The 15,857-nt window shown below is 37.3% G+C and overlaps 1 protein-coding gene across 1 annotated transcript in view; it reads left to right on the plus strand.

Moving 5' to 3' along the window:
* The window catches only part of ANKK1 (ankyrin repeat and kinase domain containing 1), a 65,501-nt gene extending 49,863 nt beyond the window's left edge, over positions 1 to 15,638 (plus strand). Inside the window, exons 3-8 of the mRNA XM_075840982.1 lie at positions 4,068 to 4,219; positions 8,721 to 8,770; positions 9,782 to 9,937; positions 12,408 to 12,541; positions 13,035 to 13,074; positions 14,350 to 15,638. Of these exons, the coding sequence (XP_075697097.1) occupies positions 4,068 to 4,219; positions 8,721 to 8,770; positions 9,782 to 9,937; positions 12,408 to 12,541; positions 13,035 to 13,074; positions 14,350 to 15,638 (1,821 nt within the window). The remainder of the gene's footprint in view (positions 1 to 4,067; positions 4,220 to 8,720; positions 8,771 to 9,781; positions 9,938 to 12,407; positions 12,542 to 13,034; positions 13,075 to 14,349) is intronic.
* The last annotated feature ends 219 nt before the right edge of the window (positions 15,639 to 15,857 follow it).

The following is a 15,857-nucleotide window of genomic DNA, read 5'->3' on the forward strand; positions in this document are numbered from 1 at the left end:
TGTACTGAGCTTGGTTCTGGTGTTGTATATATGTAGTGAGCTTGGTTCTGGGGCTGTATATATTTACTGATCTTGGTTCTGATGCTGTATTTAAGTACTGAGGTTTGTACTGATGCTGTATTTATGTACTGAGCTTGGTTCTGGTGTTGTATATATGTACTGAGCTTGGTTGTGGGACTGTATACATGTCAGAGCTTGGTTCTGGAGCTGTAATTATAGGATATATTTATATTAACAAAATTGCAGGACTGATAGAATTGTTTTCAGTTCATTGTATATTTCATGGGAACCTGTCTGGTAGTTTTAACCCCTTAAACCACCACCATGCGGTAATACATGACCTGACAATATTTCCAAATGTATGTTTTTTTTAGATGCAGCAAAATCTTTAAAATCCACTTTTAAAACAGCGCACACTATATGCTAATTACTCATTAAAGGGTCATGCGTCGGTGCCGCTATCCTGAAGAGTCACATAGTCCTGCCTCCAAACCCACTTTCCATGTTTGATTGACATCCCCCTGGCTGATACAACTTTTTTGGATGCGCCATTGCCTTGTGGCACTATATACAAGGGGGGCTGTCTGGCACTATACACAAGGGGGAGCTGTGTGGCACTATACACAAGGGGGATCTGTGTGGTACTATACACAAGGGGAAGCTGTGTGGCACTATACACAATGGGGAGCTGGGTGGCACTATACACATGGGGGAGCTGTGTGGCACTAAATAACAGGGGGCTGTGTGGAAATATGTACTAGGGGGCTATATGGCACTATTTACAAGGGGGAGCACTGTGGCTCTATCTACAGGGGGCTGTGCATGGTGCAATCTACTGGGGTCTGTGTGTGGCACTATCTACTAAGGGGGGCTGTGCGGCACTATCTACTAAGGGGGGGCTGTGTGGCAATATATACAAGGGAGGGGGACTGTGTGGCACTATATACTGTGGGAGCTGTATAGCGCTATATACAGGGGGGGCTTTATGGCGATATCTACAGGGGGCTGTATGGCACTATCTACAAAGGGGAGGTGGGGAGCGCTATCTACAAGTGGGGTGTGACACTGTCTATAGGCGGGGCTGTATAGCACCATCTACAGGGGGGCTGTATGGCACATTCTACCGGGGGCACTATCTATAAGGGGGTCTGCTTGTTGCACTGGGGGGGCCCCAGTCAAGAGTTTGCCATGGGGCCCAGTCTTTCCTTGTTACCCCCCTGACAGGTGGTGTCTGGTATCAGAGCTCAAACTTGCATCAGGATGAACTGCATAACCAGACTGAGCTCAGGGATGCACAAAGCGCTGTTTCTGAAGAAAAAAAAAATTGCAGCTGCATTTTTCTGAAATTTCCTAAAAATTAATAACGTAAAAAGTTCTCTGATTGCAGAACAAAAAACTAGAAATGCTAATAATTTTTTTTTAATTACGGTGGAATGTATGCGTCATAAGTATCAGTCATTTATCAGTTTTGTCAGAAATTGAATGAAATGTTCCAGTTATGTTAATTTTAATGATATCTGACTGGTTTCTATATTAAACATTCTGGTATGGACACAGTATGTATCCACATTTGTCATATTGTGTATTATTTCCTAGAGCAGGGAAACAGTATTGATGACAAAGACTGATATTAATTCATTAAGTTATTGACCTTGCAGTGTCAAGTAAAAATCAACACTATCGCTTTACAGTCCAAACATGGATCATTGTTAATAAAATGCCAAGTTGATTTTGACTTATTAGTAAATAGACATTTCTGCGGCTCTAAAAAAAGACCAAACAAAAATTTGGATTCCATAAAAAAGTATAATTCTAGAGTAGTTTTAGGCAGGGTTGTGTGTCATAGCCGATATAATGGCCCATGGTGTCCCTCTGGTTTAGTACCACAGAGCAATAGGCACTCCAATGTGCTGCCATATGGTGCCTCTATATGGTTCCCCACCTAGAAGCTATGTAGGAATCTGTATACTTTTGTATGAAATAAAAGGGATATGGTGGCACTTTTCCATCTAAGCTGTGCGCTTTGGAAATTATAGTGTCAAAAATTCCACGATCCGCTATTATTCTTTTTATTGACCTGATTAGAATGTTTTAACTCTTTCCTTTCCAGAGTGCACAGGCTAGAGGGAACACTGTATAAGGGTACATTATGGTCCCATAGACCTCTATGGGTGCTATATTATGGTTATGTACAACTCTGATCTTGTACGGGACACTTATACAGCTGTGTACGTGAACCCTATCATTGCATGACGAAGTCCTGTCGGATGTAACATAATTTATGTAATTCTGCTTTCAAAATTCAAGCTTTAAATGTACTTACAATGTTGAGCGACCCTCCTAATACTTAACTGATTTTGATATATTTGTATCCGTTGATATCCATAGCTGCTTTTTAAATGCTGTTGTTTGTCCTTGGAAAATGACCAAGATTTATCTCCATTCTGCTGTCAAACATGATGTAGCTGAGCTCTAAAGTTGCTTTCAGATGGCTGAATTAGGCAGTTTTACAAGCAGTGTTTTTCTTAGCATCATTTTTTTATGTTTTTCTCATCATAAGTTTTTCAATAACTTAAAAAACATCTGGAAAAATATTTGTTCAAAATTTCACATAAAAAAACCGCAGTATTTCTGCAGGCTCTGTTCAGATGAATTGGACAATAGCAGAAATCTCTGCAACAAATTTTCCGCACGTGAATTTACCCTTACATTTTCATGGGTCACCTCAAAAGTAAGCAGGAAAGTCTTTCCTAAAGTTTATATTTGGTAAAGGTTTCCCCGCTTTGTTCTGAAGGGATCTGATCACGTTCTTGACATAAAATCAATGACAAAGAAGAAAAAATTTTGAATTTCTGCTAAACAGTAAAGAAAATATTTGTGTAAAATATATAGGCGTAGGTATGAATGCTTATATTGTACTTTACTTAAGATATTCTTTTAAAAGTGGTATAGCTGTGGGGGCTCAGGAGCCACATAACAGTAGCGTATAAAGGAAATGGGGTGTATAATCATAATTTCATTATAACCTAATAAATGAAGACAGAGCTTGCTTTATTTTTAGAGTATATTGAAACTACAAAGTGTGACACATGACGATTGCAGGGTGGGCCCAGGGATCAGGACACTCAATCCATGCTTCTCCCACCTTATAATAAGTCAATTAACTTGTTTTTACACCTTCAAAGTGATTAATTTTCTGCCCATTTTATACCATAAATCCAATTAAGGAAGCAATAAGAATGCTCTACCAAGTATGTGTATATATTATGTTCTAAAAAATATGCTACTTTATGTTCTGTACCAACGTCACTTTCCTGAAGCCCCTAAGGGCTATGTACACCTTTGAAACTTTTTTTTTTTAATGTATATAAAAATGTCTATCAGTGTGTTTTGTGCAACTTTCTAATTACTTCTTCTTAAAAATTATTTTTACTTTTTGAGATACAGCTGCTTTGTAACCTGTATACAGAGCTGCTGTATCTAGTGCTGAACCCTTTATCCGTCAGGTCAGCGGCAATGATGGGTTCAATCTCAGCGGGTCCTGCAGGTCCATGACACGCAGGATCGAGCTGTTACCGATCACATCTAAATTTATAACTTAGGTGTGATCAATAACAGGTGGATCCTGCATGTCAGAGACATGCAGGACGCACTGACAACTGAACCCGTCAGTGCTGCTGACCTGACAGATTCAGGTCTCAGTGCACGATACAGCTGCTCTGTATTCAGGATACAAAGCAGCTGTATCTGAAAAAGTTAAAATTGTTTTTAATAAAAAGTATTTAGAAAGCTTCATAAAAGGAAATGATAAAAAAATATATATTTCAAAAGGTGTATATAGCCTTTTAGAACCATTATTACCTTCATCAACATCTGTGAAGCTCTCTCTAGTTCCTTTGATCAAACCTGCAAATAAGATACTTGTGATGTGTTTATTTCTTGGTGCTACAAGGTTCCACCAACCCACCTTCTAGATTATGGTTGCCATTCTAAATTTTGCAACAATTCAGGTAACTACATATTTACTGCAGGTAACTAAATCTACTGAAAATTGCTCTCTCTTTCAGATTTCTGATTTTGGCCTCTCTAAATGGAAAGAAAATTCAACTCGAAAGGAATATATAGAAAGATCAGCGATCAAAGGAACCCTTAATTACATCCCTCCAGAAGTATTCCTGGAGAGCAGTAGGGTGCCAGGGATAAAATATGATGTGTACAGGTATGGTGAGAAGAGTACAACCCAATAACAAGAAAATGGGAGCTACATCTATAGCTAGCATTATTGTAAAGTACTGTAAACTTAAAGTAACTATAGAACATAATATGAGATCATGCTAAGGGTAAGAGCAACTAAAGAATAATTATTCCTAAGATATCTATTAAATCAATGTGTCTTTATTTTATTTTGCATAATATTTTTTTATTTTTATTTAACCCCTTAACGACGAGTGACGGATATATCCGTCACAAGCAGGTGTTAGTTCCTGCATAGCAACGGATATATCCGTCACTCTAATCTCGTGGGTACCGCCAGTGTACCCACGAGATCAGCGGCAGTAGCATGGCTGTTATACACAGCCTGGCTCCTGCCCCAACTGCCGGAATCGAAGCGCTCTCCGATTCCGGCAGTTTAACCCATTAGATGCCGCTGTTAATAGGCTGTTAATCCCTCTGTCACCCCATCGGCAGCCCCGCAATGATATTGCGGAGTGCCAATCGGTTTCCATGGCAGCCGAGGTCTGCCTTCAGCATCTGCCTATTAGGCCATGCCAGAGGCATGGCCTAATAGATTGCCTGTCAGTTTTACACTGACAGGCAATAATGATTTAGTAGTCTAAGAATACCAAAGCATTATATCTGCGATCAGAAGATCACATGGTGAAGTCCCTTAGTGGGACAAAAAAATTGTTAAATAAAGTTTATGTGAAAAAAATAAAAAGATTACAGTAAAAATGAAATAAAACCACTTTTTTCCACCAAAAAATGGTTTTATTTAGTAAAAGTGTAAAAAACAAACAAACACATATACATATATGGTATCGCCGCGATCGTAATGACTCCACATTAATTAACAAAAATTTTAAAAAATGCAAAAAACTACGGCAAAATTCATTTTTTTCTCCCATTCCTCCCATATAAAATAAAAGTTAATCAATAAGTTCCATGTATCCCAAAATACTACTAACGAAAACTACACCTTGCCCCGCAAAAAACAAGCACACAAATGGCTGCATCGACGGAAAAATAAAAGGTTTCGGCTCTTGGAATGCGGCAATACAAAAACAATTCATTTTTTTTAACAAAAAGGTATTTATTTTACAAACGTAAGAAAACAAAAAACCTTTACATATTTGGTATCCCCGTAATCGTGCCAACCCATAGAATAAAGGTAACATGTTATTTATGCCACGTAGTGAACCGCATAAATTTAAATCAATGCTGGAATAGCTCTTTATTTTCAATTCTTTCCTAAAATAAAGTTAATAAAAGTTAATCAATATATTATATGCACCCAAAAATAGTGCAATTGAAAAATACAACTTGTCCCGCAAAAAACAAGCCCTTATACGGCTATAAAGTTACCGCTCTTAGAATGCGACAAAAAACAAAAACTAATCCTTGGTCATTAACGCGCAAAAAGGCCTGGTCATTAGGGGTTAATTGAAAGGAAATAATAATAATGATGGTAATAATACTTAAATCGTACCTCCAGTTAACCATTAAGAAACCCTCCAATCATTTCAGTGAGAGAGAGAGAGAGAGAGAGAACACAACAAAAGCCATTGGAAAGCCAATGAAAAAGTCAAGATAAAGTTTCTTGACACTGTGTATTTAATGCATTAAAAGTCAAGATAAAGACGGCTACGTCTGTAGATAGATAGATAGATAGATAGATAGATAGATAGATAGATAGATAGATAGATAGATAGATAGATAGATAGATAGATGGATGGATGGATGGATGGATAGATAGATAGATAGATGGATGGATGGATGGATGGATGGATGGATGGATGGATGGATGGATGGATGGATGGATGGATAGATAGATAGATAGATAGATAGATAGATAGATAGATAGATAGATAGATAGATAGATAGATAGATAGATATGAGATAGATAGATAGATAGATAGATAGATAGATAGATAGATAGATAGATAGATAGATAGATAGATAGATAGATAGATAGATAGACAGACAGACAGATAAAAATGCAAACTTTCTGATATAAACTTTAATGAATAAATGTAAGAAAAAAAAAGAAAAATTGAGAACAGTAGGTCATATGCTACACTGAAGAGAAACATAACCTAGGGCAACTAATCATATTTCAATTGTTAACGTTTCTGTAGATAAAAAAAACAACTAAAAAATAACATGATTAAAAGAAAACTTTTCATCTTGAAACAAAATATACTTTTGAAATATGTTATTGCAGTGTGGTATAGTAATAATATTTTTTTATTTTTCAACCTGACATTACTTTCTTTGGTTCTTATCATTGTGAGGTCTATGCATAGCTAAAGTAGATTGTGTCACAACAGTGATGTTATGAACCTAGTCAGTCATCTCTAGTAACAAATACCCCTGATGGTGTTACTAAATGCTTCGCTCCTATGCAGAAAATCGAGGGCGCCAGCTTTATAGGGTTTTTACCACAATTAACATTTATCACCTATTCAATGTCTATGGGACCGACAAAAACAGTTGAGAACAGCACTTCGCTGATCCCCTCAGCCCTTACACATTGAATAAAGCTACCACCGTCCTATTCAAAATTCCCCTCACAGTGATCATGCAATAAGGAGGAACGGGGTCGGGACCCACGTTCTAGAGATCGTTGGGGTGTGTCAGGGATCATCCCCAGCAACCATACAGGTGATACATATTAATTGTGGGAAAACCTCTTTAAGGCCAGGTCTACACCTCAACTTTTTGTAGCGCTGATTGATTTAAACTCTTGAGTGACAGCTGCAGTCCACAAGATTGCATGTAGCTCAATGTATTCATGTGGACTGTAGCTGTAGCTCAAAAATGAAAATCAATCAGTAGCACTGCAAAAAGTCTACATGTAACATGGTCTAAGGGATATCAGGTAAAAAAATATTGTGGAGGATAGGACATTGGCCCCTCTTCTTGCAAAAGCAACATTTTTACGTTTCCCCTAGAGATCCACTTCACCACACAAATGTTGGCAATCCTTGATATGGGTAACTAATCGATGTACTTCTGAAGAAATGCAATTGGTATATTAGAGTAGAGGCTATTTGAAACTCCATTAAAGTGAATGTATCATCAGAAGATTAAATATTAATTGAATGTGATTTTAACTTTACGCACATTTGAAAAACAAACAAACATTTAGTAGTGTTTCTTTTCTACTTTTTTATGTGACTATCCCATATTTTTAAGTTTCCAGCTTTCAAACTTGCCACTAAAGCAGACACAATAGGTTTTGAATGGTTTATACCCAAAAAAATCATATAACTAGAGATAGTGGAAAAAACAGATGGGGTGTAGACCCAGTGATTAAACAGTAATTTCTACAGTTCACTTTCAGCTTTGCTGTTTAGATTGGGGCAGAAATAGTCATCACATTATCATTGGAGGGTGGGCAAGTTAATAGCAACTGTAGTGTACAGGTGGAGGCCTAAATAAGGCAGAATATTATCACAGATATAGCTCTGTATGCTGCTCCCCTGTCAATCTTTGGTCTCTGGGGGAGAGGGTTCTACTCCATCAATTCCTGGAGACTCTAATGATCTATGACAGTTCTTTTCCAAATGATTACAATTTATTTCAACACCCCCCCCAACATAAAAACAACAAACAAACACTGTGATTAATTTTATATGCAGACAATGAATTAATTAATTAAGTGTGTATCTCATATGTATCTCATACAGAATTGCATATAATTAATTAATTAATCTAAAATTAAATAAATGGGACTTTCCCTTTATTTTCCATAATTTACAAAGTATAAACAGAATTATTTACCCCGTTCCCACGTTTAAGCCCCTATTACACCGGCCGATTTTGGCCGGTGCAGAGGGTGCCGATCAACGTTTGCTCATATCACAAGGAGCTATGCATGGGGACGAGCAGTCATTACTCCGATCGCTCGTCCCCATACATTATCATCATGTCGGCAGCGCATCTCCCAGGGAGATGCGCTGCCGACAACGATAATATTTCAGGTTTTTAAAACAATACGATCAGAAGATGAACGAGCGCTTCACTCCGCAGCATGCACATTTTGTTGTGGAGAAGCAGCGGAATTTCACTGCGGATTTCAGCCTTTGCAATGCAAAAACGGAAATCTGCGGCAAGTCCGCTGTGATATCCACAACATTTGAATTACCTGTCAAATATGTAAATGTTCGTGTAGATTCATTGCGTAATTGCCGCGAATCTGCAGCAACATTTGCAGCGGAAAAATTCTACCACGTCTGAATGTGCCCTAAAAGGGCCGTTAGTGACTAAATTGCCTTTCCTCATGGAACTTTTCAATACACTGATAATACTGATAACAGACTTGTCTACTACGCCTCCGAATGCCTTCTTAGATGAATCAACAGTTTGTGGTTTGCGTCTCTGCTGGAAATACTTGGAGTAACTGAACTATTTTGAAAAGCATATAGGGGAAACAAAGCAGAAAAATATTGTAGCTGTCAAACATGGAATCATTATTATGTGTGTTCTCTGTCTTTCAGCTATTCAATTGTTATCTGGGAGCTTCTGACTCAGAAAAAGCCTTTTGCAGGTAAATATACTTTTTACGCCTTTTATGTCCAATTCAAATTTCAGCAATGTGTCTACTTAAATGGAAAGTAGAGTCCGTATGCGACTGCATGAAATGAGAAAGTTGGAAGGGGCACAAAGCAAAAATAAAAACTGTGTAATTATTTTATGATTGGAAGGTACTGTGTGTAAAGAACAAGGAAAAAACAGATTTATAATATCCAAAGTTTACTGTTGGACTATAGATTTATTTTTCTAAAATTTTCTGCCTGCGGTGAATAACATTTAGAAATGGCAGGCTGTTAATTTCTTATTAAATATGTATGTGAGTATTTGTATGTATGAGCTTTAATCTAGTGCATATTAATTTGTCAGGGTGGGATTGTTTTTTTGTTATTTTTGCATGAGTTATACAATTCCTCACATAATATAATGTTGAAAATGAAACAATTAAAAGGTTTTTCTCCAGAATACTTTCTACGGTATGCTGTGCTTTTCTCTCCTACCAGCATCACGCAACAGCACGTTTATTGCCTATGGCCCTGTAGTATGGGGCTTTCATATAGGCTCTGTGCAGATGACTCTGCCATGTATATGAGGCCTAAAATTATATACAACCAGAATATTTTAGGCTTTTTTCTACTTATACTTATTTCTGATTAAAAAATTTGCTTTTCCCATTACTTTTATTGGTTTTAAAATAACATTAAACTGAAGTTAACATTTTTGTGCCCTATTAAAGATTATATTATTGGATTATTTAAATAACAATCCCCTTATATAAACAGAAGACAGGAAAAGTTCATGGTAGCCTGTTGGATCTATAGCATAATGTGTGTTACAGCAATACAGTGACCAACTAATACTACCATACAAAGATAAAATAATACCACCATACAAAGATAAAACTGTCGGACATTCAGAATATTTTTGGTTTGGATGGCTTATAAATATACAGAACACCAAAATATAGAGCATGAGTGTACTGCAAATAAAGTTCTCTAATAGTTTATATTTATCTCTATACCGTTAGGTAACAGCATGATGACTGTTATCGTGAAAGTAGCAGCAGGGCATCGGCCTCCTTTAGAGGACATTTCGGAGGATGGTCCTATGGAATGTCAGCAGATGATTGACTTAATGAAGAGATGCTGGAACCAAGATCCCAATAGACGGCCAAGTTTCTCGGGTTTGTATCTTTTATTTCATAGCTATCAATTTATACATTTATCTATAAACTCATTGAATATTGCCTATTGAGGTTAATATTGTCTAATTTCATGTTAATCCAAGTTTACTAGACAGCAATCTTAAAAGTATGTACTGTATGTATTTTATGTTCCAAATCTGCAATGTCACTCACTGAGGTTGGTTCCAGAGATGTGAACAATGGAGCAGATCTGCTGACACATCTAAATGTACTGCCCAGAACATTCTCTATGAGCCAGAGAGGTGAGCTGCTAACAAAAATCTTGTATTACATGGTCAACCATAAATTTAAATGGCTGGCATATAATACTACATTTCTGCTGGAGGAGAAGTGTCCGGCCAGACATAGCTTCCCCCAATGATATCTGCAGATTGACAGAGGTTCCTGAAGCCGGGCACTTCCTAACAGCAGATTGGTTGTGAAGTCTGGAGTGCTTACTATGACCGTAATCCAGTTGTCTAATCTGTAGCAACCCCTATAACAAAAGTCTGGTTGTGTAGTCTGCATTGCCCCCTAGAAAACTAGTCTGGTTGTGTAGTCTGGAGCATTTCCTATAATAGCTAAGTCATGGTTAAATTTAAGGAATTATGGGCAATGCCGACATCAGGAAAAGAAGTGAGATATCGTAATAGTAGGATTTGGTTATTAAGGCTACACCTTACAACACCAAAATGGTGTCTTCTTCAGGCCAAAAACAAACATTGTAAACACACATAATAAATACATAAGAAAGGTATGGAAATTTGGTCAGCTCAATGAAGCTAAATAGAGATAGACAGCAGTTAAGAGGAATGATATACACAATACATAAGAGCACAGGTTGTATGTATCACACATACAGTAATAGATTTTATATAAAAACTCATGGTTGCAAATATGACAAGTATAACAGTATGATATACAATTAAACCCTAAAGACAAAACTCAATACAGTTTAAGATGAAACATAACATGCAACAAGATGGTGAAAAAGATACTCAATCCTAAAATATTTAGGCATCACCTTTTAAGCGCATGGCCTATTTTGGGCCTTAAATGGTATGAACACCTTTACGTAAAATTTGTTATTGCTTTGCATCTATTATGTAATTAAAAATTGAATACATTGCAAGCAGCTGGATACTGTTCACTATCAATTCCGTCAGATGAGTTCCCTGTTGGCTCGCTCTCTGTTTTCTTTTTTTTAGTAAAATTGTATTTCTATAGTTAATAAAAATTATATTTTAGTTATATTTTATAAGGGTTTTTTTTTCTGCCACAAGTATATATGCTACGTTGCCCAGCAGGGGATCTATGTAATTGAAAGTAAATACATCTGCTACTTGGAAATAATATTTTAGGGTACATAGAAGTTTTTGATTACTTTTTATTACTTATTTTTGGAGCCGAGATGAACAAAAAACGGCAATTATGGTGTTGTTTTTTTAGAATTTTGTGTTCACTGTGATGGATAAAAAAACATAGTAGTTTTATAGTACGGGTCATTTCAGATGCATCAATACCAATTATTTGTATTGGTTTTTTTTTCATAATAAAGCATTTTGTAAGGGAAATTTGTTTTCTACTTGGGATTTTTTTTTCAGTAAAAAATTACAAAATTATAGCTTTTTTTTTTTTTTTTACAATATATTTACCCCCGCTATGGGACTTGAACATGCTATCATTTGATTGCTTACATAATATGCTGTACTAGTTAAATTACCGAGATAGGAGTTAGCTGGGTTGCAGAATGTTACAGCTGACACCTGCTGCTGTTGGAGATAGCTTAGTTCCTGAGTCTTGCCATCCCCGCACCCTACATTTACAGAGTAACAGAAGTCTGGCTGTTTAGTCTGGACCCCCTCTTATAATAGCAGTCTAGCTGTGTAGCCTGGACCTCCCCCTATAATAGCAGTTTGGGTGTGTAGTATGCAGCACCCCCTATAACAGCAGTCTGACTGCATATTCTGGACTTCCCCCAGTAACGTAAGTCTGTCTGTGTAGTCTGGAGCACCCCTTATAACAGTAGTCTGGCTGTGTAGCCTGGACCTCCTTCTATGACAGCAGTTTAGCTATGTAGTCTGGACCTCCCCCAATAATAGCAGTTTGGCTGTGTAGTCAGTAGTGACGGTCTGTGTAGTCTGGAGCACCCCCTATAACAGCAGTCTGGCTGTGTAGTCTGGACCTCCTCCAATAATAGCAGTTTGGCTGTGTAGTCAGTAATGAAAGTTTGTGTAGCCTGGACCTCCTTCTATGACAGCAGTTTAGCTGTGTAGTCTGGACCTCCCCCAATAATAGCAGTTTGGCTGTGTAGTCAGTAATGACAGTCTGTGTAGTCTGGAGCACCCCCTATAACAGCAGTCTGGCTGTGTAGTCTGGAGCACCTCTGTTAATAGCAGTCTGCTAATGTAGTTTGGGACACCCTCTGTTACCAAGCCGTGTACTCATATGCTTATTTTCCTCTTTTTAGATATCATTGTTGAATCCCACATGTTACTCTGCTTAGTGCAAAGTCCTCTCCCAGAACATGAAGCTGTTGGGCACAAAGCTGAACAGGATCCTCTTAAGTCTTCAGCTGCAGCATTGCTTAATCGAAACAGAGATGTAAGTGAAGTAATAAAAAACTGGAGGCAGGGGTAACTAATAATTTAGTTTATTTTTTGATAAATCTTTAAGAAAATAGCTATTTAAAAAGGTGACTCTTCTGGAGCAGAAGGTCCAAAAATAGTAGTTTTCTTAAATTCATTATAGAATATATTTTCAAGAGATTTAAAATTGTTGTGATTAGTTTGTCTTGTCTAATCTATGACAGATATATGGAATACGGTTTCTGATCGGCTCTGCTCGACTTTCCTCAGATAAAAAGTAGACGAGGAAAGGCGATCATAAACGAAGTGGCACAGTGCTTACATGAGCGCTTCTGTTACTTTGTTTTAGCGATCGTTTGGGGTCTCAGTGCTCGGACCCCCACTTATCAAAACTTCTGACAAATCAATATATGTCAAAAGATTTACAAAAGTTTCGTTACACTTTAAATAGCCACAATTATTTATGATGAACACTATTAACTTGTACAATATGTGTCTCATTAATACAGGACAGTCAACCACCATCGTCTACAAGCTCCCTGAGCAGTGGTAAGTCTCTATATAACTGGTATGTCATTAATAAACTTGCTAACTGCGTGCAGAGGTGTAACTTGAAGCTCCTGGGCCCTGATGCAAAATCTGTAACATGACCCATTAATTATCATGTATCATTTTTAGTACTGTGTGCTTTATGTGGTAGACGAACAATTGGGCCCTTTCGGGCAAAAGACCCCAGGTGTGACTGCATCCTCTTTACCTCCCATAGTTGTGGTCTTGCTAATACTGGTGTTATTTGATGTGCACTAGACATATTCAAAACATTTTTTTTAAGATTCAAGAATTTAACCTCTTTCTACATGTGATTAGAAGTTTATACACAAATTGATTTGATTGTCATCTACATCTGATTGTATATAATGATTGGCAAATTAATTAATAATGCCTCTCATCAGAATATAGGCAAAATATTACATTATTTAACTTACATGTCCAGGTTTGGACTTGCCCATAAGAGGATCATACGTTGGGCTCAGGTTTTGACATAAAAATGAGGCCCAGCTACAACCAAGGTCATAAGGCTTAATATAAACCATCTCAATGGCAAATCTCTTATTAAGTCTATATGTGAGGATTTGTATGTATGCGCATGTGCATATGAGTATGTGCATATTAGTTTGGCAGGATGAGATTTGTTTTTTGTAAATTTACTTTAGGTTGGTTTTTTTATGGTCCCAGCACCTGGACCTCTAGCTAAACCAAGCTTTGTTTACTATACAGTTCTAAGATCTATGGGTACAATGTATCTTCTGATGAAAGTTCAGTAGAACTGTGAAGGTTCCTCGCCTTAAGGGTATAACACAGACGGTACAACCATCTGAATTCAGCCTTACTCCTAGGAACCACTATTTAAAAAGGGATGGTGAAAACTGGACAATTCCTTTAAATTTGGATTCTCAATGCTTTTAAATGTTTTGTTTTCCTTACCAATAATTTACTTAAACTTCCTTAGAGTATAAAGTTGTTCTTATTTGCCCAGTAGTTAGTAATTTAGCAAGAAAATGACAGTATATGTTTACATTTTAATACATTGAATATACTGTAAGACCAAATACTTAGGATTTTAACGTGTATAATAGTGAATTTTCAACTGCACATCTAAGCAAATCAGATTTTTACCCAAAAATTTGTTTAAATCCAGGGTATAAAACTGGTCTCTGCAAAATGATTCGAATTATATGAGAAGGTCTATATATACAAATATAAATTAATAAGCAATCAAAGAATGAGTTGACTCAGTTAATTAACCATTTGTATTTATTGTAGGGACAGAAAGCTTTCTTAAGAGCCTCTTACAAATCAGCGAAGATATTGCTTGGATGGATGAAAATAATTTTACTCTCCTTCATTTTGCGGTTGCTGAAGGTAACTTTGAGAGGGTGAACCATTTTCTCAGCCTAAATGCTAAAGTGAATAGCCGCACTGTGAGTGGATCCACACCTCTCATCTTGGCAGTGCAGAGAAAGCTACCGGACATATGTGCTTGCTTAATAGAGAATGGAGCAGATGTTAACATAACGGATGAAGACAAATGGTCACCACTGCATTTTGCAGCCCAGGGAGGAGATGATCGTATAGCTCGGCTACTTTTAGACCATGGAGCACATGTTGATGCATTAGAACGGGATGACTGGACTCCCCTGCATTTGGCCTCCCAAAATGGCTTTGAGAATGTTGCCCGGGTCCTCTTCACACGTCAGTCCAACCCAAATAGTCAAGAAATAGATGGAAAAACACCTCTGCATGTAGCTTCCTGTTATGGTCACTATAATATTGTCAAGCTGTTAATCAGCCAAAAAGCTGACCTAGACAGCAAGCAAAATAATCATAGGACTCCTCTGCACATTGCTGCCGATAGAGGTTACTTTCGAGTAGTGCAACACTTGATACAGAAAGGGGCTCATCTGAACTCTGTTGATCACAGCCAATATACCCCTTTACACATGGCAGCTGTAAAAGGTAAAAGTTTGATATGTAAACAACTCATAAAGCACGGTGCCCATGTTAACCTGAAGACCAACCAGGGCTGGACACCTTTGCACCTTGCAATATTTAAAGGACACTCAGAGATAATACATTTACTCAAGGACAGTAATGCCAAATTAGATGCTGTTGGAGATATGACTTGGACTCCACTCCATTTGGCTGTTCGTTATTGTGAAGACTCTATAATTTCTCTTCTATTGGATATGGGGGCTGACCCGAATGTTGCTGAAATGTCTGGCTGGACACCACTTCATTTTGCTGTTCAAAGGGGGTCATTTTGCAGTGTTATTAAGCTGATTGAAAACAAAGCTGATGTAGATGTTCAGAACAGGTTTGGCTGGACACCATTACATGTGGCTGTTCTAAATGCTAATGCAGCCATCGTAAAGACTTTACTCCGGGCTAATGCCAAACAGAATATAGAGGACAGTAATGGTTGTACGCCATTACAATTAGCAATAAGAAATAAAAAACCTAACATTATTTCTCTCCTAGAAGGAGGACCAGACAGTACTTCCAACAGCTCAGCTGAAGAGGATCTAGGTCCTTACCTTCATTTCCAGGAATAGAATGTAACCTGGAAACATTTCACCATATCCATATTTATGCTTAACCCTGTTTTTTTTTTTTTTGTGTTTTTTTAGAGAATACAGACTGTCAGATATATGTTCACCTAAATAAAACAGATGTACGTCTTATACATACTTTACAAAATTAGACTATCTTTTAATACAGCGATTTTGGGGCTAATGCTTTAAGAAAAAAAGGACATTTTCTTGAGACATGGG

The sequence above is a fragment of the Rhinoderma darwinii genome, chromosome 10, assembly GCF_050947455.1.
Source record: "Rhinoderma darwinii isolate aRhiDar2 chromosome 10, aRhiDar2.hap1, whole genome shotgun sequence".
NCBI classification, from domain to species: Eukaryota; Metazoa; Chordata; class Amphibia; order Anura; family Rhinodermatidae; genus Rhinoderma; species Rhinoderma darwinii.